The sequence below is a fragment of the Capricornis sumatraensis genome, chromosome 7, assembly GCF_032405125.1.
Source record: "Capricornis sumatraensis isolate serow.1 chromosome 7, serow.2, whole genome shotgun sequence".
NCBI classification, from domain to species: domain Eukaryota; kingdom Metazoa; phylum Chordata; class Mammalia; order Artiodactyla; family Bovidae; genus Capricornis; species Capricornis sumatraensis.
Genome location: NC_091075.1, coordinates 59,374,157 through 59,396,890, shown reverse-complemented (window position 1 = coordinate 59,396,890; position 22,734 = coordinate 59,374,157). Strand labels below are relative to the sequence as shown.

The following is a 22,734-nucleotide window of genomic DNA, read 5'->3' as shown; positions in this document are numbered from 1 at the left end:
CCATCTTAAAGGCAAATGCTATGGTGTAGCATCATTGTAAATATTATAGGAACCACACCTAGAGTTAGAAACTGCTTTCATTTATTAAATAACTACGAAGTCGTTTATTCTTATTTACCTTGTGGCCGTGGGCAAGTTAATGTGCTCTAAATCACTGCTATGTTTAATTTAACTTAAATTTAATTTTATTAATTTAATTAAAATTTTAATTTAAATGAGGGCAATAATCTTCACCTTGTAAGAGTATTGTGAAATTAGAGGGAAGATACATTTGGTGTTTGTCACAAATGGCACTCAGCATATATTAACCCTTGGGCTTCCCTGGCTCAGAGGATAAAGCATCCACCTGCAGTGCTGGTAGACACAGGAGACTGGGGTTGGATCCCTGGGTCGGGAAGATCCCCTGGAGAAGGGCGTGGCTACACACTCCAATAATCTTGGCTGGGAAATCCTATGGACAGAGGAGCCTGTCAGACTACAGTCCATAGGATCACAAAGAGACAGACACAACTAAGCAACTTTCACTTTTTTCATATAGTAACCCTTACTGTTGCTGTTGAATTAGATTCTAATAAGCACAATAGGAAAACTGAATAGGTCTCGCCATTTTAGTGCTGCTACTTTTGCTTGTGGAGTTAATCTTTAAAAATCTATTCAGTTGTGCAAAAGTAATTGTAGTTTTGCATTGTTGAACTTTGCCATTTGTTATTAGAATACTTTCTTCAACATGGTTATGTTATACATCATTTTAATGTGTACGTTTTATGTTTTTTGCTAATGAATTATTACTTGCTGCTTATTTTATATGTATTTTAGACTATGGAAATGATGTTAGACAGAAAATTTTCTTATTTGAGTTCAAAATGGGTCAGAAAGCAGCAGAGACAACTGGTAACATCAACAACGCATTTAGCCCAGGAACTGCTAATGAACGTGCAGTGCAGTGGTGGTTCAAGAAATTTTGCAAAGGCGACGAGATCCTTGAAGATGAGGAGCGCAGTGGCCAGCCACCTGAAGTTGACAAGAAACAATTGAGAAGATCTTTGAAGCTGATTCTCTTACAACTACAGGAGAAGTTGCTGAAGAACTCAATGTTGACCATTCTATGTCGTTTGGTATTTTGAAGCAAATTGGAAAGGTGAAAAAGCTCAATAAGGGGGGGCCTCATGAGCTGACCGCAAAAAAAAAAAAACAAAAACAAAAACAAAAAAACCTGTCATTTTGAAGTGTTGTTCTCTCTTATTCTATGCAACAACGACAAACCATTTCTTGATCAGATTGTGACATGCGATGAAAAGTGGATTTTATACAACAACCAGAAACAACCAGCTCAGTGTTTGAATGGAGAAGACGCTCCAAAGCACTTCCCAAAGCCAAACTTGCCCCCCAAAAAGGTCATGGTCACATGGTCTTCTGTCTGTCTGATCCATGATAGCTTTCTGAATCCTAGAAAAACTATTATATCTGAGACGTATTCTCAGAAAATTGATGCGATGCACAGAAAACTGATGCGTGCAGCTGACATTGGTCAACAAAAAACACACAGCAACACCTGATTGCATGTTGCACAACCAGCGCTTCAAAAGTTGAACGAATTGGGCTATAAAGTTTGTCTCATCTGCCATACTGCCAAGTAGCCAACTAACTACTGCTTCTTCAAGCATCTTGACAACTTTTTGCAGGGAAAATGAAAATGCTTTCACAACCAACAGGAGGTAGAAAATGCTTTCCAGGAGTTCATCAAATCCCGAAGCACGGATTTTTATGGTACAAGAATAAACAAGCTTATTTCTCTTTGGCAAAACTATTTTGAGTGTAATGGCTCCTATTTTGATTACTAAAGATGTGTCTGAGCCTAGTTATAATGATTTAAAATCAGGGTCCAAAACTGTAATTACTGTTGCACCAACCTAATATGAGGTTGGAGTTTATGTTTATTAAGTAGATGGTTGTGTGAACAGTGCAGTGAAAGAATGACAGGAGCTGGTACCTTTGTATTGACCTCAGAGTGTCTCAGCATTTCCTCCTCACATGGAGTTGCTGGATTGTTTTTGAAAACCCTGAGAGATGAAGTCCTGTTTTCACCACAGATGTACTTTTCAATCATCCTTTCAGGCCTTGGGGAATAGTTGGTAACTCTCCTTATCCTTTTCAGACCTCAAAGGGCAGTTTTTGCAGAAGTGTGACATTTGGGGGAGGTCACCCTTCAAGTAGGATCAAGGGCAGAGTTGGGGAGCTTCTTCATTCCTTGCCAGCTTGCTGGCCTGTTGGTTTTTCCCACCCCCACTGACCTTTGAGGCAGGGAGTGAGCACAGTCTCCCGATGAGTCATGTGTACATTTATGAGCAAACCGAGGCTGAATGTTTGTCAACAGAAAGCGGGACCTTTCTCTCTCATCCTCTGCAGACGCTATGTAGGTTGGCTTAGTGGTCAGCATGTGCACTGTCTAACTGGACGTGCGTGTTTACGGGGAGGGAGTGGCTTGGGTGGAGAAGACACTTTTCCAGATTACATGGGTAAGATACCACACCATGATTTCTAGGTCAGCCCTCCTTCTTTCTTGTGTTATGGAAGCGAATGATAAGGATCAGTTTCAGACTGAAGGTTTGACTTTTTTTCCCTAAAGACTATCCCATGTGCAGAGTCTCTCAAAGTAAACTGAGTTTGTAGGTAATTAACCATGGCCAACATTTAGATGATTTGGAAGTATATTTCAAAGTCTTGTGAAGACAGAGGTGAATAACTACCCAATTTAAGAAATAAATTAATACTCTGTATATGGTATATCTACAATGAAAATAAAATCCAAGAAAATTTTATTTTAATTCTCTTTCTTCTTTCCATTTCCCCTTTGAGTTTAACAAAATGATGAGAGAGGAGTAATAGTTGTAAGGACTGATAAAGACATCTTGCAAATTAAGCATGTGTCTGGACTTGAGAAGATATTGATGGGCAGTTTGCACCTGTTCTGCTGAGAAAGTTGCTGGGTGCTTTCAGTCAGGTGTGCTAAGAGTGTGCTGAGAGAAAGGTGTGTTACAAGAAAGCAGAATTCTTATCACCGTGGGTCATCAGCTGAGCTTTCTGGAGACTGTTCAGAGAAGCCTTAGGCTCTGAGACTGCGTGTCTCTTTGACCTCATGCAGGTGAGCAATTGTAACCTGTCCTCCCCTCCCCTTTCTCTTGCAGAGTTGAACGACAGTGTGAATGAAAATAGTGACACTGTTGGGCAGATTGTCCAGTACATCATGAAAAACGAAGGTATGGCTCTTTTAGTGTCCAGAACAATTCATTATTCACATGTTTTATTAAAAACCTGCTTCAGAGAGTTTGTATGGATTCTCCTGTCAACGTTTCTGAAGTTATTGGTAGCACCTTCCACCTAAGCTCACAAATAGCCCAGCTTCCAGCATTATCCTATCAGGAGAGTTTCATGAGTTTTCTAAGAGTCAGTGGGTCTGAGTGTTGCCAAGTCAGCCCTGGAGGCTTACCTTTTAATCCTGGCATCGCCTTGATTGGGGGGAAAGTCATATTACCTCATGAGCCTCAGTTTCTTCCTCTAAAATAATATTTACCTCATGGTATTATTGTGACATATTGCACAGAAGCTGCTTGGTATAATAAGCACTCAAATATTATCTATTCGTTTTTTTCTGCTTTTAAAAATACTGTGATAAAATACACTAAACATAGAATTTGCTGTTCTACCCATTTTAAAATGTACAGTTCATTGGCATTAAGTACAGTTGCAATGGAGAAGGAAATGGCAACCTACTCCAGTATTCTTGCCTGGGAAATCCCATGGACAGAGGAGCCTGGCGGGCTACAGTCCATGGGGCCACCAAGAGTCGGACGTGACTGAGCACACACACACTCACACACACATGTTCACAATTTTGTGCAAAGATCACCAGTATCTAGTTTCAGAATCTTTTCATCGTCCCAAACTCTGAACACACTGAGCAGTCACTCCCCATTCTCCACCCTCTTCCCCTCTAGCCTCTGGCAACCCTTCCTCTGCTTTCTGCCTCTATGAGTTCACCTATTCTATAATCTGTTAAGTGTTAAAGCTTTTAAAAGATCTAGGCTTCTCTGGTGGCTCAGTTAGTAAAGAATCCGCCTGTAATACAGGAGACCCCTGTTCAGTCCCTGGGTGGGGAAGATCCCCTGGAGAAGGAAATGGCAAGCCACTCCAGTATTCTTGCCTGGGAAATCCCATGGACAGAGGAGCCTGGCGGGCTCAGTCCAAAGGGTCACAAAGTTGGACACAACTTAGCGACTAAACCACTACCACCAAGCTTTAATGACTTTAAGCATTTTTTTCCATTCTGAAATGTATCGTAAACCCCTGTCTTCTTAAATGGAGAATTAGTTTAATCCTGATTAGATAAATCAGGGTCATTTTTCTGAAGCACTGGTGATTGTCTCCACAAGATACCACACCCCAAGTTACTTTTGAGGCGTGTGGCACTCCTGCCCACATACCTGTGAACTAAAAATGCCACCTCTCATATCAGTAAACAAAGAAAGTCATAGCCATCAAGCCATCCATTACAGCGCCGCAGTGCTGAACCCTGAAGGAACCCAAGGAGAGAATACCTGCCATCTAGCAGCCATCAGACTGCAGCCTCTCCCTGACTATGAATCCTGAGGAAACTCAGGATGTGAAAACACTGGATGCCGGCCCCAGATAGCTGAGGTGCACATCAAAGGAATGATTTCAGTGAGCCCAGACTCTTACATCTTCCCATACATGGAAAAGCGCTGAATTCCTTGACTTGGGATGTCTGGTTTTCTTTTATTAACAGTAACAGTTTGACGTTCTGACTACCTGATCTTTATTGCAAAAATTCTTGTATATCTTGGCTCCCCCCCTTTGTCTCTCCATAGCAGTCTCTCAGAGTTATTTGAGAGTCTTGTCTCCTGAGCTTGAGTCCTCAGATTTGTCTACTGAATAAAACATAACTTTCAACTTTTAGGTTGCGCATAACTTTTAGGTCACAGTTTTTTTCAACCAACATATCCAATAGCCCTATGCTTTGAATTCTCATGAGAATGTAAAACAAAATGCTTTCCTTGGGCTCTCTCTGGGCCCTGGTAAACACTGTCTCAAGCAGCATGCACTGACGCAGCTGAGCCCTCTGTCTGAAAGTTGAAATACCTCCATACTGCTCAGTAAATCCCTGCCTTCTGTTCCAAGCCCCTCCCTGGGATCCTTTGTCCCCATAGCCTCACTATTAATCAGAGCACCTGCCTGGCCCAGGCTGCAGTCAGTGCTTCTGACCTAGAGAAGAAGCAACTTCATATGGGTCAGCATACTTTTCATTTTTCTTTAGAGTGGATTTTACATATTTGGCATTGATCTAGGTGCTTCATGTGCATAATATCATTTAATCCTCACAATGTTCATCTGGAGTTGATATTATTATACCCATTTTACAGATGAAGAAAGGAAGACCCCAACATGGTTAGGGAGTAGTGCCGCCCTACATGGGCCTCTTTCATCTATATATCATTGCCTCGCCTCTCTTCTAGTTTGTCACTTTCAGTTTCTCCAGGATGGAAAACCAGATAATCTAACTTAATAAGATGACGTTTAAAATAACAAAAATGACAGTGATCAATTGGATTCGATATCTGTTTTATAAAACAGATCTTGTTGCTCCGCTGGTAAAGAATCCGCCTGCAATGCAGGAGACCTGGGTTTGATCCCTGGGTTGGGAAGACCCTCTGGAGAAGGGAAAGGCTACCTACTCCAGTACTCTGGCCTAGAGAATTCCATGGACTGTATAGTCCATGGGGTCGCAGAGTCGGACACGACTGAGCGACTTTCACTTTCACTTTTTTTCACTTTTCCTTCAGGGAGCAGTATTTGGTGATGCTATTCTTGAGGACTCAGTGGTGCATATTTCTTTTGCATAAAGAAGTGGGCTTTAATTTGCATAAGAAGTACCCAAATTTGTTCTTGGCATAAAAGCTCCAGCCATTACAGAAGTGCACTGAGTAAGGTGTGGATGGCCCTTCATTTCTCCTGGGTCTTGCACAGTCGAAACTGCCTTCATGTACATGTATATGTATGGTTGAGTCCCTTTGCTCTCCGCATGAAACCATCACGACTTGGTTAAAGAGCTGTTCTCCAATACAGCTTCCCTGGTGGCTCAGAATCCGCCTGCGATGCAGGACACCTGGGTTTGATCCATGGGTCAGAAAGATCCTCTGGAGAAGGAAATGACAACCCATTCCAGTATTCTTGCCTGGAGCATTCCATGTACAGAGGAGCCTGGTGCGCTACAGTCCATGACGTCGCAGAGTCGGACAAGACTGAGTGATTATCACTCACTCCAATACAAAAAAAATAGTTGGGGGAAAAAGAAAGAGAAAGAAAGAAACGGCCTTCATGGCTTTGGGAAGCTTGGAGACCTGTGGGACCTGGGCTTCTGAGAGCTGAAGCAGCTGCTGAGTGAGTGAGTGCTGCACGAGGGGTTACTGAGAGGTGAGTGGTGTGAAATGTCAGCTGTGAACACTTTACTGGGGGCTGAAGTTCTCCTGTATAACTTCATGTTTGGCACTGAATGCTTGCTAACTGCCAGGCCTGTTCTAAGGGTTTTCTGGGATCCCTATGATTCAGATATATCATTTCCAATTTATTGTTGAGAAACCGAGGTCCACAGCACATAACTAACTTGCCAGTGTCACCCTGCTGCAATTAGCAGATTTGAACTCCAGCCTCTGATATCAGAGTCCATACTTGTGTACTGTCACTGCTTCTTCCTGGTGTCAGGGAGGATGAACAATAAACTTCCTCCTTTCAAAGAGATAACATATACAGCTGGGGCATTTTATAGAACTCTAAATATTAATGCATTAAATTATCCAAACCACATTATGAAGTCAGCCTTGTTACCATCCCATTTTGCAGATGAGGAAATAGAGGCCCAGAGGGTAAGAAAGTCGCCTATGGTCATCAAGCTGGACTGTGGCAGGATGGTGCCAGCAGTGGGCTCTTTTCTCCTATTACAGCCGAGGTGAAACCTGTGGGTCCCTGAAGGAAGCAGACTATATAATTTCTTCACTCCCACACTCACAGACTCTAGGACTCCTCTTTTCTTTTTTAATTATGTCCTTTTCCTTTTGGAAAGTAGCATTTTAGTTTCTGCTGCCTTGATTACCAGTGGAGTAATCAAAGCACTGATTTCATTCTTTCTCCTCTGGTCCCCAGTTCTTTGCCTTCTGTCTTTCTTATCCTTCACTCTTCTACCTGTAAGGGCCTTCTTCTGTCCATCTATGATTTCTCCTGTGACCTCATTCTTATGTGACCTTGGTTCTCCTTGGCCACCAGGAGACAGCTGATTTCATTGGGTACTCACACACAGTGACCTCTCTAGCTTCCAGCCTGTGCGAAAACCACAGCTGGAGGAGTAAATAGGTACTGGGTCTCTTACGAGTTTATAACCTAGTTCTATTAGTTTGCCTTGGAGACTTAAATTCTCTGTAGAACAAAATGTATTTTTCTTTTCTTTTCTTTGTCATTAACAGACTCTGAACTTAATATCCATTTAGACCTCCATGTTGAGGTTAATTAACTTTCTATTTTTTAAAATAACACACTATAACATAATTTTTCTTTAAACATTGAAGAAAGTGAATAAAATTGAGTACAAACCATTACCCTTTTCCCATGTTTATTTAGGTTTTCTTTGCCTATATTTACATATTTTAAAACACTTTCAGTCCTGATATATGACTCATCTTCTGCTTTGCATTTTTAATTTGGCTAAGGGGGTAATACAGTACTCATGGTGACATTCTTATTTATGGTTTAAACCTATCATGTCTTGGATGTTGCAAATCACATTTCGTTTAGACAAATATCTCTTGTAGGATGAATTTATGGGCTAAGCTGCACACTGATTATTTTCCCACTAGTCTGTAATCCTTTCTAAACAGAGCAGGACTGAAGAGCGTTTGGGTGATCACTGTGGAAGTTTGGAAAGTACCTGCAACTCTCCAGCTGGGCTTCTCTACCAGGGCCAGACACTGTCTGAAAATAGCAACACCTGTCAGCATTGTGATTACTGTCCAAGCACCCTTGATGATAGTTATTTACACTGGGCAGAAGAGAGGGGTCCCTTGGTGAATTTCTTATCTTGGCACTCAATTTGTGTGATGGCTAAAAGCATTTCTTCATAAACTACCATCATCACTGAGTAGATCTCTGAAACTTGCTATAATGATTATGCAAACATCCTGTGAACTGTTAAACCATCATCATTTGGATGGAGACTCAGAAGGAGTAGGGAGGAGTTGGTTGGGGTAAAATGCACCCACCCTAGAGTCAGATTGACCAGGTTTTTGTATCTAGGTCTGTTTCTAGCTGTGGGATTCTGGACAGTCAGTTACAGTCTTTAGGCCTCAGTGTCTGTCTGTAAAATGGGGATGATAATTCTGCCTGCTATTAGAGTGAATCCAACATGGAGGGTCTACAAAGCGTTTTGACAGTGGCTGGCACATACCAGGATCTTGCCTTGAATGTAAGGGAAAACTTTAAAGAGAATAATGGTGGGAGAGAAAACAGGGCTGATTTTGACTACTCTATGCATATTATCAGGCAGAAGTTCAGGAAAGAAGAGAGGAAGCAGTATTTGGAAATGACTGCCCACTAGAAAATTTCCCCTGTTCTTGACAGGTTTTGCTTGCCCTGGAACTGACTCCTCCCATCCTTTGGACACCGATGACAGGAAGTATAGTTGGACAGAATGTTGACAAGTGTAGGGGAGGGGACTTCCATGGTGGTCCAGTGGTTAAGAATTAGCCTTGCAATGGGGAGGATACAGGTTCGATCCCTGGTCAGGGAGCTAAGATCCCTCATGCTGCGGAGCAGCCAAGCCCATGTGCTACAAATACTGAGCCTGTGCACCATAAAGAAAGATTCCCACAAGATGAAACAAAGATCCCGATGCAGCCAAATAAATAAAGTTTTTTAAAAAAGGTGTGGGGGAAACCGTCTCTTGGAGCTTATTGGAGTTATGAGTAATCACAAGGAGATGTATATTTAATAGAACTTAATTGGGTTTTGCTCTTTTATAGTAATTTTATAACCAAATTAAAGCATGTGTTTATGTGCTAATGGTGGTGTTATGTTAGGGTTTTCTCATCACAGGAAACCAAAAAGGTTCACAAGGGATAGTTCACTGAGATTTATTCCCTGGTATAGACTGGGTGATAGCCTAGAGACAAGGGTCTACATGAGTGCCTGTGTGCATGTGTTGATCCTACATGAGTATGCATGTTATTTGCATAAAAACTTAAGCCTACTCTTAAATCACAGCAAACAAAGGGGTTATGCACTATTGTTTCTAAGAAATAAGGGTGAAGTACAGGGATACATGAGTATATGAGAAACAACACAAGCCTAAAAAAATGTAGTGTTTTAATATACTGTGATTATCTTCCTGGGAGCATTTTATAATTTGATGTTTCTAACAGAGGTCATCATTTTGCAGGTGATAAATTTTCTCAGGTAACTATATAAACTTTTTGAAATGCTCATCTTTATAAGTGAATGCTATTAGTGTTATCTTTGTTTTCATTTCTTTCTTTGGTTGTTATTTCCCCTCCTTTTTGTTAATAGTTTTGAAGTTTAGTAAAAGGTGGCATAATATAAATGTCAACTGGCAAATTATTGTGCATTCCCTAAACACTTTATCTGAAAGAAAATGTTTTTTGGAATTCTTAGTATTAGTTCAAGGGAAATGATTAAATTATATTTCAATTTGACTTAGAGGGGTAACATGCCTTTTTTGTCCTGTGGGAGAAGACACTACTTATCCATTTCAGTGCTTTTTTTTGTTATGATAAGAGTCTTTTTATATCAAAACTTGTATTTGGAAGTGTATTTGTGCATTTTCACAGATAGTCATGAAAGGCAAATAAATTATTTCTTTTTGAAAATGATAGTGTGTTCCATTAGTATTTCTTCAAAAATCCTATGCATTTGCAAGGGTTGTGAAGGGGATAATATTGGATTGTAGGGGCAAAAAAATCCCTCACTATTTTATATGTAAAACACAGATATGCATATAATACATAAACAATTATCTTCAGTATTATAGTTTTATGGGAGGATGAATTAGGAAAAAATGTCAAAAAAAAAAAGCTTCTAGGTGGAGCAGTCGTGAGAAAAAGTTGCAGAACACTAGATCCATCTTTAAGTGTTGACTTAAAAGCAGGAGTGTTGAAACTGGAGCTAATTTTCCTTCTCTTGGAATTTCGAGATTGTTGAATATTAAATGTTGGTGTTAGCTCACATGGTAAATAGTGATTTTTTAAAAAAATTGTTTCATGTCTAGAGAACGCATGGTTAGTACTGAGAACAGCACTTTGAAAATCAATGGAGAGGTTTCCCTGGTGGCTCAGTGTTAAAGAGCGTGCCTGCCAGTGCGGGAGACATGGGTTCGGTCCCTGATCCGGGAAGACCCCACATGCCTGGAGCAGCTCAGCTGGTGTGGCGCAGCTACAAGGCTGTGCACTAGAGACTGGGGGCTACAACTGCTGAAGCCCATGTGCCTGGAGCCTGTGCTCCAGCAGGAGAAGCCGCCGCAGGGAGAAGCCCGGGCACTGCAGCTGGAGAGGGGCCCCCACGTGCTACAACTAGAGAAGCCCAGGGAGCAACGAAGGCCCAGCACAGCCGGAAACAAAGAAAGATGTTTTAAAAAATCAACGGAACGGGGTCAAGAGTCAGGCATAACATCTGGCCTGGCCAGGAGATACCCAAGAGGAACTTGACCATTCGGTTCCATCTTTTATTCTTAAGACTTGACACCCTACAAAAAATGAAGTAACATGTGTGTCTGTGTACAGTGGGCACCCAAGAAGCTGAGATTCAGTTTAGTTGGCTTTAGCTGGCTTTAGTTGCCAGCCTAGGCTCCACCTACAAATTTGGATTTTTTTAAAAAATTTAACATTAGAAGTCTAATTTGACTCAGTCCATATTAGATAACTGCTGTGTGTAACCAGTGAACTTCTTAGGTAAGCACTAGTGGTAAAGAACCCACCTCCCAATGCAGGAGACATAAGAAACCTGGGGTTCAGTCCTGGGTCAGGAAGATTCCCTAGAGGAGGGCACAGCACCTCCCTAGTATTATTGCCTGGATAATCCTCACAGACAGAGGAGCCTGGCAGACTACAGTCCACAGAGTTGCACAGAGTCGGACACGACTGAAGTGACTTAGCACTCATGCATGTGACCCTGACCAGCATTTGAAATTTTAAGATAGCTGGCTAGAGTTAAGGTCTTGTATGGTCCTTAAGCAGAGCTAAACCAAATGGCCCACCTGAAAAACTAACCCTTTCTCATCCCCAGTGCTGTGTGGGATAGACTTGATGCTGTTACTGTGCTCTGATCAGGCATGTCCAAAGATCAGACTCTTTGTGACCCCATGAACTATAGCCCCCCAGGCTCCTCCGTCCATGGGATTTTCCAGGTAAGAATACTGGAGTGGGTTGCCATTTCCTCCTCCAGGAGATCTTCCTGACCCAGGGATCAAACCTGAGTCTCCTGTGTGTGCTGCAGGCGGATTCTTTACCACTGAACCATCGGGGAAGCCCATAGACTTGATATTACATGGGGTATCCAGAATTTAGGGCCAGAGTTTTTAGAATATAGGTCTCGAGTCATGCATTTCATGACATATTTAGCAGAGTGAGTTAAATTGAGTTTCCCTTTGGTTTGAGAAGAGGAGAAAGCAATTTCTATGGTATATTGCTGATGATGTATAGGAAGCAGAGCTTTGTGGTAGATCTGCTTTCCCTTGCATAGATCCTGTGCCGCTCTCACTAACTTCCTGTGGGTTGAAAATTATCTGTAGATGGAGACATACTTGGACTTCCCTTGGGAAAGGCCGTGCCTTCTCCAGGGCCCCAAGGCCTCATCTGTGAATCGAAGAAACTCAATAGGTGTTTCTCCCAACAGCTTTTCTGATATGCTAATACTATGATCACTCATCTAATACATTCCATTTTAATTTTTTTTTCTTTAGCAAATGTTGATGTTTTAGCGGCAATGGTAGCAGATAACAGCGTGTGTGATCCTGAAAGGTGAGTGCTTTCCCCCTGATTTTATGAGGCTTTGGTTTTCAATTATCTGCTGGAGCAGGTTTCTCTACTTTGTCCTTATTGATACGTGAGCCAGAGAATTCTTTGCTGTGGGGAACTGTCCTGTGCCTTGTAGGAAGTTTAACAGCATTCTTGGCCTCCAGTGAATAGATGCCATTGTCCCTTTCTCCTGCGATGTGACATCCCACAGTGTCTCCTGACATTGTCTGTGTCCCCTGGGGGTGAAGTCGCTCCTGGTTGAGAACTGCTGGGTTAGTGAACCATGATGGGAGGAAGAAGCCCTGGAACTGGGCACCTAAATTGTCTTCCCTGCACCACTTACGGCTCCCCTCTTCTCGAGTAAGTTAACTGACTACTCTGAGCTCAAGTTCCATTATCTATAAACTGGGGGTAACCACCATACCAACCTAACTGGAACATCATAAGAAATACAGAATATCTTGGGCATTGAAAGACCTCCATGAACAGTTCTGCTTAAATGAAAAACTGGGCTGGTTTGGGAGCACCTGCTAAGTTCTATTTTTGTATTAGGGTATAGATGTTTGTTTTAAATTATGGTTGTTGAACTTTACAGTTGGTCGTATTTATAATCACAGGCAACTATATTTCTGTGTAGCCTTTCATGCTTCAGAGAGCATTTATTGAGTGCCTGCTGTGTGGTGGGCATGATGCTGGGGCTGGGCCTTCATACATGCTTGCCAAGGAGAACTCAGTCTAATGGGGAGTAGAAACAAGAAGTATGGGAAGCTTGTGGGGAGAGGAAGTTCAGGACAAAAAGCCCAGGAGAGTGAAAGTGTGGGATGCCCCGGGAAGGTTCAGTCTAGGGTGGCCTGAGGATGTGCTGTGGACAGAAGCGGGAAGGACCAAGGAAGCAAATTGGGTCTGAGTGACCTGCCAAGGGGTTTGGACTTTTTTCTGCTTACTCTCTGGGTTGCAGCACATCTTTGTTTCATACATGTTTGTGAAACCGGCCGTGTTAGATCTGCGTTTCAGGGAGGTGACTCAGTTCAGGAAGGACAGTGTTGGGAGCCTTGGTGGTGTAGTTCATAGAGACTTATGGGCTGTGGGTCCCCCCACATTCCAGCCCTGACCACAGGCTCATCTAAGGACTGTGTCACCTCAATCATCTTCAGTTCAGTTCAGTTCAGTCGCTCAGTTGTGTCCGACTCTTTGTGACCCCATGAATTGCAGCATGCCAGGCCTCCCTGTCCATCACAAGTTCACTCAGACTTGTGTCTGTCGAGTGAGTGATGCCATCCAGCCATCTCATCCTCGGTCGTCCCCTTCTTCTCCTGCCCCCAATCGGTCCCAGCATCAAAGTCTTTTTCAATGAGTCAACTCTTTGCATGAGGTGGCCAAAGTACTGGAGTTTCAGCTTTAGCATCATTCCTTCCAAAGAAATCCCATTAGAGCATCCTAAAGTCCCCATCACTGGGTTTTATGCACAGCACGTATAGATAATTGTTTCTTTTTTTTTCTTTTGATAAATGTTTCTTGAATGAATGTTGCTAAACTTTCAATTCAACCTCCTAATATGTGGTATTAACATTGTTTTACCCCAGAAAGCTGCAGCCGTGTGTTTTTATTTTAACAACCTAAAAAGTATCTTTAATGAACGCCAGGAAACTTTTGGCTGTTTGGGGTCTTTGAGACTTTCTCTTCAGTTATGCATGCTCCTTTTGAAGTGGACGAGTGGGCTGACTATCTGTAGCATGAAGGCTGGTTGATGCTATCATGAGACCTCCAGGTGCCTTTGGGACTCTTGGCCTGGTCTCAGGAGTCAGGCTCTGCTGTGACACGCTGACTGGCCCACACCCACACTCACACCCACCTATTCCACATCAGAGCACAGATTCCTGGTCAGGCCAGCCCTGTCGTGTCTTAACTCCTCCTTTTCTAGATTACTAGAGGCCTGACATGTGCCTTTTGAAAGCAGCCAGTATCTAACCTTTAGACTTGTGCTTTTTATACTTTGGATGGTCTGGCTGGGTTTCTTCTAGGTTATCAAAGTAGTCTCCTCTGTTTCTGAAGCACTGTAGCATGATGGTTAAGATCATGGTTTTGGATTTAGTCTTTCTAGATTTGAATCTCAGAGCCATCACTTATTAGCTGTGTGACCTTGAGCAAGTTGCTTAACTGCTCTGAGGCTCAGTGTCCGTGTTTTTAAATAATTCCGATTTAGAGGTTTTGTAAAGATTGAATGCTTAGAATGCTAAGTGTTAGGTTTTTATTATTACTATTATCAACATCTCTTTTAAGCATCACTTGATATCTTGGCCTGAAAGCTTTCTTCTTTTGACCCAATCAATAGTCAGACTGGATCAAATATTCTTTCCTAAGTCACCCAATGATTTGATTGGAATTTAAGTTTTTCTTTCCTCCAGGGTATATATATTCAGGGCCTCTCTTTGCTTAGAGATCTAGAAGGCATTTGGGTAAGTATGAGAAATTAGTTTGCATGAAATTAGATTGTATGAGACGGGAGATCAGCCCTACAAGGAAAGAAACCTCGTACTTCAAAGACAAACAGTGCATCTTCATTAAAAGCAGTCGTTCATTTCCAACCAGTTAGCTCCATAGACGGCAGCCCACTAGGCTCCCCCGTCCCTGGGGTTCTCCAGGCAAGAACACTGGAGTGGGTTGCCATTTCCCTCTCCAATGTATGAAAGTGAAAAGTGAAAGTGAAGTCACTCAGTTGCATCCGACTCTTAGCGACCCCATGGACTGCAGCCTACCAGGCTCCTCCGTCCATGGGAGTTTCCAGGCAGGAGTACTGGAGTGGGGTGCCATTGCCTTCTCCAACTAGAAGTGATAAATCACATCATTACTGTTCACAATGAGCTGTCATTGTATAGTCTCAAAGGCTGAGTACCTGCTGCCTGAGGTCAGTCCACAAAGCCCATTTGTATAATTGGAAGAGGTATATATATTTTTTAATTTAAACCTTTCTTACATTACAGAGGGAGCGAATGACATAGCTATTTCTTTCAAGTAACCTTTAATTTTTTTTCTTCCTATCTTAGCCCAGTGACGCCCAGCACTCCTGGGAGCCCGCCGGTGAGCCCTGGGCCCTTGTCACCAGGGGGCACCCCAGGGAAGCATGTCTGCGGCCACCATCTGCACACAGTGGGAGGTCCCGTCGAGCGGGATGTGTGTCATCGGTGTAGGCACAAGCGGTGGCACTTCATAAAACCCACCAACAAGTCCAAAGAGGGCCGCCCGAGGCGCCAAGGAGAGGTCACCGTCCTCTCTGTGGGCAGGTGAGTCCTGGGATGCTCGGGGTTTGTGTGACATGGTTGCTCTGCTGTGTGGATTTGTACACCTGTTAAATGTAGCATGTGTTCTCCTGAGCCTGGCTTGGTCCTGTCTCTTGCCTTCTTAGATATTTTCTGGTGTGAGTCCTGCATTTTTCCAACAGAAGAAGAATTCTAAGAGGTGGCTATTGTGAGATCAGATGTGAGATGTATTGATTAAGGTAACAAATTAATTACTTGCTGTATTAGGGTTTTCCAGGAATCAATAAGATTATGTATTTTGTGTGTGTGTGTGTGTGTGTGTGTGTGTGCTTCCCAGAATGCCACTAGTGGTAAAGAACCCACCTGCCAATGCAGGAGATGTAAGAGACATGGTTTCAGTCCCTGGGTCGGGAAAGTCCCCTGGAGCAGGGCAGGGCAACCCACTCCAGTATTCTTGCCTGGAGAATCCCACAGACAGGGGAGCTTGGCAGGCTATGCTCCATAGGGTTGCAAAGAGTTGGACACAACTGAAGCAACTGAGCATGCATGCATATATATACATAATCAATAAGATTCTATATTATGCTTCCTGGTGGCTCAGGTAAAGAATCTGCCTGCCAGCGCAGGAGATGTGGGTTTGATTCCTGGATCAGAAAGATCCCCTGGAGGAGGAAATGGCAACCCACTCCAGTATTCTTGCCTGGGAAATCCCATGGATAGAGGAGTCTGGCAGGCTGTAATCCATGGTGTTGCCAAGAGTTGGACATGACTTTAGCGACTAAACCTTCACCATATTATATATATATATGCACACACACATACATACGTATGAGAAGAGATTTATTATGGGAATTAGCTCACATGATTCATGGAGGACAAGAAGCCCCACCACTTTCTGTCTGCAATCTGGAGAACCAGAAGAGCTGGTGGTAATTCAGTCCAAGCCCAAAGGTCTGAGAACCAGGCAAGCCAATGGTGTTAGTCCTGGCACCAGTCTGAAGGCCTAGGAACCTGGAATGGTCATGTCTGATGGCAAAAGAAGAGTAATGTGTCAGCTCAAGGAAAAACAGCAAATTCAGTCTTTCTCTGCCATTTTGTTTTGTTTGGGCCTTTGAGGGTTTGGATGATTCTCATTTGCACTGGGGAAGATCTTTACTCAATCAACCAATTCAAATGCTAATATCTTCTGCAAAAGCCTTCTGCAAGTGCCCTCAGACACACCCAGAACTAATGTTTTAGCAACTCTCGGTGCAGCCCTTGGCCTGGACAAGTGACAGCATCACACTTTCTCCAATAGATAAAGAATCTCCACGCTATATAGCAGTTCCTGTCACTCGTGGAGATCAGATTGGTGGTGGCTCTTGGAGCGGTCATCCAGAGCCCCAGGTCCTTTCCATCTTGTGCCTCTGCCAGGTTTGCTAGCAGGAGAAAGTCCTCAGAGGATTGTTCACAAAAGGTTTTAATGGGATGGGCCTGAAGTGGCACATTTCATTCATCTCACATTCCTCTGGCTGGCGTTCAATTACTCGGCCACACCTAATACCCAGGGAGGTAGGAATTGTCATCCAGCCATGTGCTGGGAAGAAGGAAAGAGAAGGAGCTGGTCCAGTCTCTGCCGTGTAAGATCATGTGGGTTCCTAGGACTGCTTTCTTTAGTTCGCCTCCTCTGTGCCCTGGTTCCCCGGTCTTAAAGTTCCATTTACTGGTGACCTATATGTGATGCGGAGGTCTTTGGGGGTGATGAATCAATTTGATGATGTGTGTGTGTTAGTCACTTAGTTGTGTTTGACTCTTTGTGACCTCACGGACTACAGCCTATCATGTGCCTCTGTCCATGGGATTTCCCAGGCAAGAATACTGGAATGGGTTGCCATTCCCTTCTCCAGGAGATCTTCCTGACCCAGGGAGGGAATGCAGGTCTCCCACATTGCAGGCAGTTTCTTTACGGTCTGAACAACCAGGGTAGTAATTTGATGATACGTGGTGAGCTTCCCTGGTGGCTCAGATGGTAAAGAATCTGCCCGCAATGCGGGAGACCTGGATTTGATCCCTGGGCTGGGAAGATGGCCTGGAGGAGGGCATGGCAACCTGCTCCAGTATTCTTGCCTGGAGAATCCCCATGGACAGAGGAGCCTGGCGGGCTGCAGTCCATGGGGTTGCAAAGAATCGGACATGACTAAGTGACTAAGCACACACACACACACACACACACACACACACACACACACACACACAGCATTTTTGGTTGATTTTGAGAGTCCCACAGGAACTGCATGGCTAATGCTGCATGGGCAAAGGCAGTAAACTGGGGAAGCCCTGAGCAAACACTGACAGTGCTGCCTATATGGTCCTGCTTTCTCTGCTGATAACTCTAGGAAGAGTAGCCTAGACTCACCAAATTGCCCTCATTTGAGTCCTGGCATCACTACAAACTGTTCCTTCTCTCTGTGCCTCAGTATCCGCCTCTATAAAATGGGAATGACACCTCACTGGGTGGCTGTGAAGACTAAATAAGGTGACTCATGTAAAGATCTTAATTCAGTTTTTGTCGATTATTATACACTCAAGAATTGTTGGCTCTTATTAACCAGAAGGACCTACTGTACAGCATAGGGACTCTGCTTAATATTATGTAGTAACCTAAGTGGGAAAAGAGTTTGAAGAATGGATATATGTGTATGTATAACCGAATCACTCTGCTGTACGCCTGAAACCTAACACAACATTGTTAATCAGCTATGCTACAATATAAAATAAAAATTAGAAATAAGGAGTTGTTGTCTGTTATTATTATTTTATCATTTGAGTTTCACTGAGTTTTACCATGTGTTGCACAGGCAACAAGGAAACTGCATGGCTCTTTGCCACTCACAGCAAAACAGTGCTCCTCGTGACCATGCTGTTTTATTCAGAACAGAGTCATGGGAACTTATGAATGTAGAGTGGGGTGAGAACCTGCAAGTTGTTTGGACAAAGTGTATTTTGTTTGCTTTAAAAAAAATCTGCTGAAACTTTCTACTCAGATTCAACATGGCTTTTTTAAATGCCCCAGATCCTAGCACAAACACTGTAAAGTAATTAAACTCTAATTAAAAAAATGCCCCACATCCAACTCTGTGTCTTGCAGGTATTAACAGAATAAATACTATGAATGTTGAATGAGCACAGGCTGCTTTTCAGCATATGTTGCTTCAAGAGAGTCTTAAGAGTTTGACTGCCTAGGTTTGTGGTGACAGCTTTTTTCCTGATCCTCCTTTCACTTCTGCAGCATCTCCCTCCTGCTTCTGGTGGGTGAGCTCATTTTAGACAAAGAAGCAGAATTTATCTTAGATGGTTATGAGGGAAATGAAGACCAGGACTAGAGACTTAACAAAAGACTTATGAGAAAAGTATTCCAGTTGAATAAATTTTCCTTCTCTTTTAATTCTTAAGGAAAATTTCTCTCGAATTCCTTAACTCTTAATGAAAGCCAAATTTGCTTAAAAAAAAAAAAAAAACCAGACAAAACCCAAGCATACACAAAAACCCTGCCTCTGACTGATGCTGATAAGCATGTGACTGGGGCCATGTGTGTGTGTGCGTGCCTGTGTGTAGAGATAGCCATTCTGCCAGGAAAAGTTTGAGAAGGGCAACTGCCTAGTGAACATCTGATTTACATACTAGCCAAGCTTTTATCCAATCTCTGTGGTTAAAACAACTGATGTAAATGCTCAGGTCCTTGTTAGAAACCACAGCTCTGAGGCTGTTTCATATTTGAGTGCCCTTGTTTCTTAGTGCCTTTTCACATGCTCTATAAACTGCGTAGCAGAGTCTGTGATGTGTTGAGTGAAGAGTAGCTGGGAGGTTTGGCGGGGGACCGGGAGCCTTGCTCTGTGGGATGGACCTTCCTGTTGTATATGGTGAATTTCTTTTCTTTTAAAAAAATTTTTTTTTGCTTGAGGTATAGTTGATTTAAAATGTCATGTTAGTTTCAGATGTACAGCACAGTGATTCAGTTTTTATTACACACACACACACACACACACACGTATTCTTTTTCAGATTCTTTTCCCTTATAGGTTGTTACAAAATATTGAGTATAGTTCTCGGGAGTCCCTTGGACTACAAGGAGATCCAACCAGTCCATTCTAAAGGAGATCAGTCCTGGGTGTTCTTTGGAAGGGCTGATGCTAAAGCTGAAACTCCAGTACTCTGGCCACCTCATGCGAAGAGTTGACTCATTGGAAAAGACTCTGATGTTGGGAGGGATTGGGGGCAGGAGGGGAAGGGGACGACAGAGGATGAGATGGCTGGATGGCATCACCGACTTGATGGACATGAGTTTGAGTGAACTCCGGGAGTTGGTGATGGACAGGGAGGCCTGGCGTGCTGTGGTTCATGGGGTCACAAAAGAGTCAGACACAACTGAGCGACTGAACTGAACTGAACTGAACCCTGTGCTACATAGTAGGCTCTTGTTGATTATTTTATTATATATAGTAGTGTGCACCTGTGAATGTGGTGATTTTCACTGCTGTCCTAACTTTTGATTGCATTTGTTTTGGGATCCTCCAGGTGGATTTTTAGTTCATTCATGATTCTTGTACAGTGGAAAAGCAAAACCCATCATATCTCCTCTTCCCCCCGCTCCACCCGCTCAGGTTTAGAGTTACAAAAGTGGAACCCAAGTCCAATCAGAAGGAGCGGAGAAGTTTGATGTCGGTTAGTGGGACCGACAGTGTCAATGGGGAGGTGCCGGTGATGCCTGTGAAGAGACAGCAGAGTGACGCAGAGTAGCAGGTGAGTTGCGGATGTGGCGGCATGGGGGTGGGGTGGCACATGGCGGGGAGAAGGTGCTGAAGAGCATCCCTGGGGTCTATGGTGACATGAGAGTGACTTGGCAAGGACATGCGAGTGGAGCAGGCAGGGCTCTAGGGGACAGAACACCATCTCCTGTCTGCCCAGAGCTTTGTGTGAAGAGCCCATCAACACAGGTGCCTCTAGAGGCTTGGCCTACGTGGTGATGAGGAGGATTACTTATGAGGCAATGTGGAGTGGTGGAGATTGTGGTAAACTAGAGATCGCATGCCCCATCTATAGGGTTTGCATGCCCACAAGACAGGAGGCACTTAGTGTGGCTATATCTTTGCAAAAAAAAGATGGAAATCTAGGAGTTTTTACATATGAAATCACCACAGACTTTTAAATGTTGGCAGCGTGGTAAAAATCCTCTTAAAAACCATTCAGGCCAAATGACACATAATCTTGTCGTCACTTCTAGGTTAACAGGGATTTGATAAAGCCTGGAGCAAGCATAGCAATGCTTTTTCCGTTGAGAAACTAGTTTTCTTTGATGCCTCACAGTTCTAAAATATCCCTAGTAGAAATATTACTCTTTCCATCAGATATTTTGAAGCAATTTAAAAGTGAAAGTGAATGCTTCTTAGTTTGGCTGTTTTAACTTTGGAAGATATTACTTAAAAAAAAAAAGCCTCTGCTAATTTGATATTGGCTTAGCTTTTATCTTCCTGTTTGCTTTCTGTTCTGGCTTGAGTCCTGCCCATCCCTTTCATGTTCTTTATTAGATATAAAAGGAAGGGAGTGACCAGCTCCAGAGTCTTCAGTGGAACCATCAGAGCCTGAGTGTTAAGGCAGGAGAGGTTCCACTTACAAAGGGAGGGGGAGGCAGGGTCCTGGAAGGTACAGGGAAATAGCAAGGTCAAGTCCCCATTTACCACTCACTAGCGCTGGGACCTGGGCATGGTGCTTGGGCTTTTTGTGCCTCACTTTCCTCATTGGGAAGTAAAAATAATACTGCCTACCTGGAGGGATGGCAGTAAGATATCAGGGAAATAATGCAGGAGGCCCAGGGCTTGGGAGATAGGAAATGCTCAGTCAGTGCTACTAATCATTATAAGTGAATTCACTTGTGGTCAGTGTGGCTGTGTGGGGGGAGAAGTGGCTTTTGAGTGTAGCTTCTCTGATAACCTGCCCAGGCTCAGAGGGGTTGGCGATGATCCAAAAGTCATCTGGAGGAATTGTGCTCCTGAATTCCATAAGACATAGGGGTTCTCAGCTTTCCAGCTCTAACTCTTGCTGTCTTGCCCTTGGGAAGATCTGGCCCCTCCCCGTGAGTTGAGAAGCCCAACAGGGGCTTTCTTAAAAGCAGAGTTCCTTTTTAGTCAGTTACTCTTGCCTTGGGAAGGGAACCAGTATTTAGGAAAAGGAAGTGGATGATGAAGATAATAATAAAAGCAACTGATGTCAGTTCAGAGTTGTAGTCTTCTGGATGTTATACTGAGATATATCTCACATGTCACTATTATAAACATTTCCTAATGGGATGAATACTTTTATCCCTGCTTTACAGATGAGGAAATCAGTGCATGGAAAGGATAAGTAATATACATGGTGTGGGTCACATAGCTGGAAGGAGGAGCTGATGTGAACCAAGGTCTGTGACTCTAAGACCAGCCACACTCTTCTGCCATCCTGGGGTGCTCATGAAGGGGCAGCTGAAGACCCACGAATGCAGAACATTTCCCCCAATGATCTAGAACCTGGTGGTCTAATATGGTAGTCACTGGTCATCTATGGCTACTTAAATTTAAATTAATTAAGATAAAAAATTTAGCTCTACAGTTGCACTAGTCACATTTTAAGTGTCCAATAGCCATAGATGGCTAGGGTGTGCCATATTGGACAATGTAGATACGGAACATTTCCATTGTTGCAGAAAGTGTTACTGACAGAGTAGGTGGTCCTCAGATGTTAGAACTGGAGTTCTGAGTGATTTTGGTCAATTAGAGAAGCATTCTGACTGAAAGCGTGAGGGCTTGCCTTTTGAGAAGAGAAGTATGTGGCTATTCAAGTCTAAGGTGAGGAAGGCCAGCCAGGTCAGCTGCAAAGAAAGCATGAGTTGTGATGACAGTTCTGCAGATGAGTCATCAACCTGGCGGTGTGTTGAGGGATGGAGCAGACCGTGGGTAAGAAGACACTGTTTGCCCTTGGGCAGGAAGTGCAAGGTGATCCTTGGTCTGGCCCAGCAGGATTATAGCCTTGCTAATGTGCCGTGGCTGGTTTTGGCCACTACTGCCCAGAGAGAGGCACTCAGGATCTGGGAAGGTTAAAAGAATTAGGCTTGCTCAACTAGTGTTCTTGGTCCAAATTCTGTCTGTATCTGGATTTGATCCAGTCATCCGGAATTCTGACCACATCTCACTGGTTTAAATTTCGATACTCTCTGCAAAGCATCCAGTCATCTCCCAGAATTTTGTGAAAGAGCATTGGATTTGATTAGGAGACCTGGGCTTTCATCCTAGCTTTGCTGCTGGGAAATCGTCCTTAACTGTTTTTACCCTTGGTTTTCTTGAATGTGAAATACGATATTGAATTCATCAATTGAATGC

General features: G+C 43.3%; 1 protein-coding gene across 1 annotated transcript in view; it reads left to right on the top strand.

The window, feature by feature from the left end:
- RELL1 (RELT like 1) overlaps positions 1-22,734 on the top strand; it is a 75,975-nt gene that overhangs the window by 40,974 nt on the left and 12,267 nt on the right. The window contains exons 3-6 of the mRNA XM_068975258.1: positions 3,186-3,257; positions 12,035-12,092; positions 15,134-15,370; positions 19,987-20,125. Of these exons, the coding sequence (XP_068831359.1) occupies positions 3,186-3,257; positions 12,035-12,092; positions 15,134-15,370; positions 19,987-20,122 (503 nt within the window). The 3' untranslated portion in view covers positions 20,123-20,125. The remainder of the gene's footprint in view (positions 1-3,185; positions 3,258-12,034; positions 12,093-15,133; positions 15,371-19,986; positions 20,126-22,734) is intronic.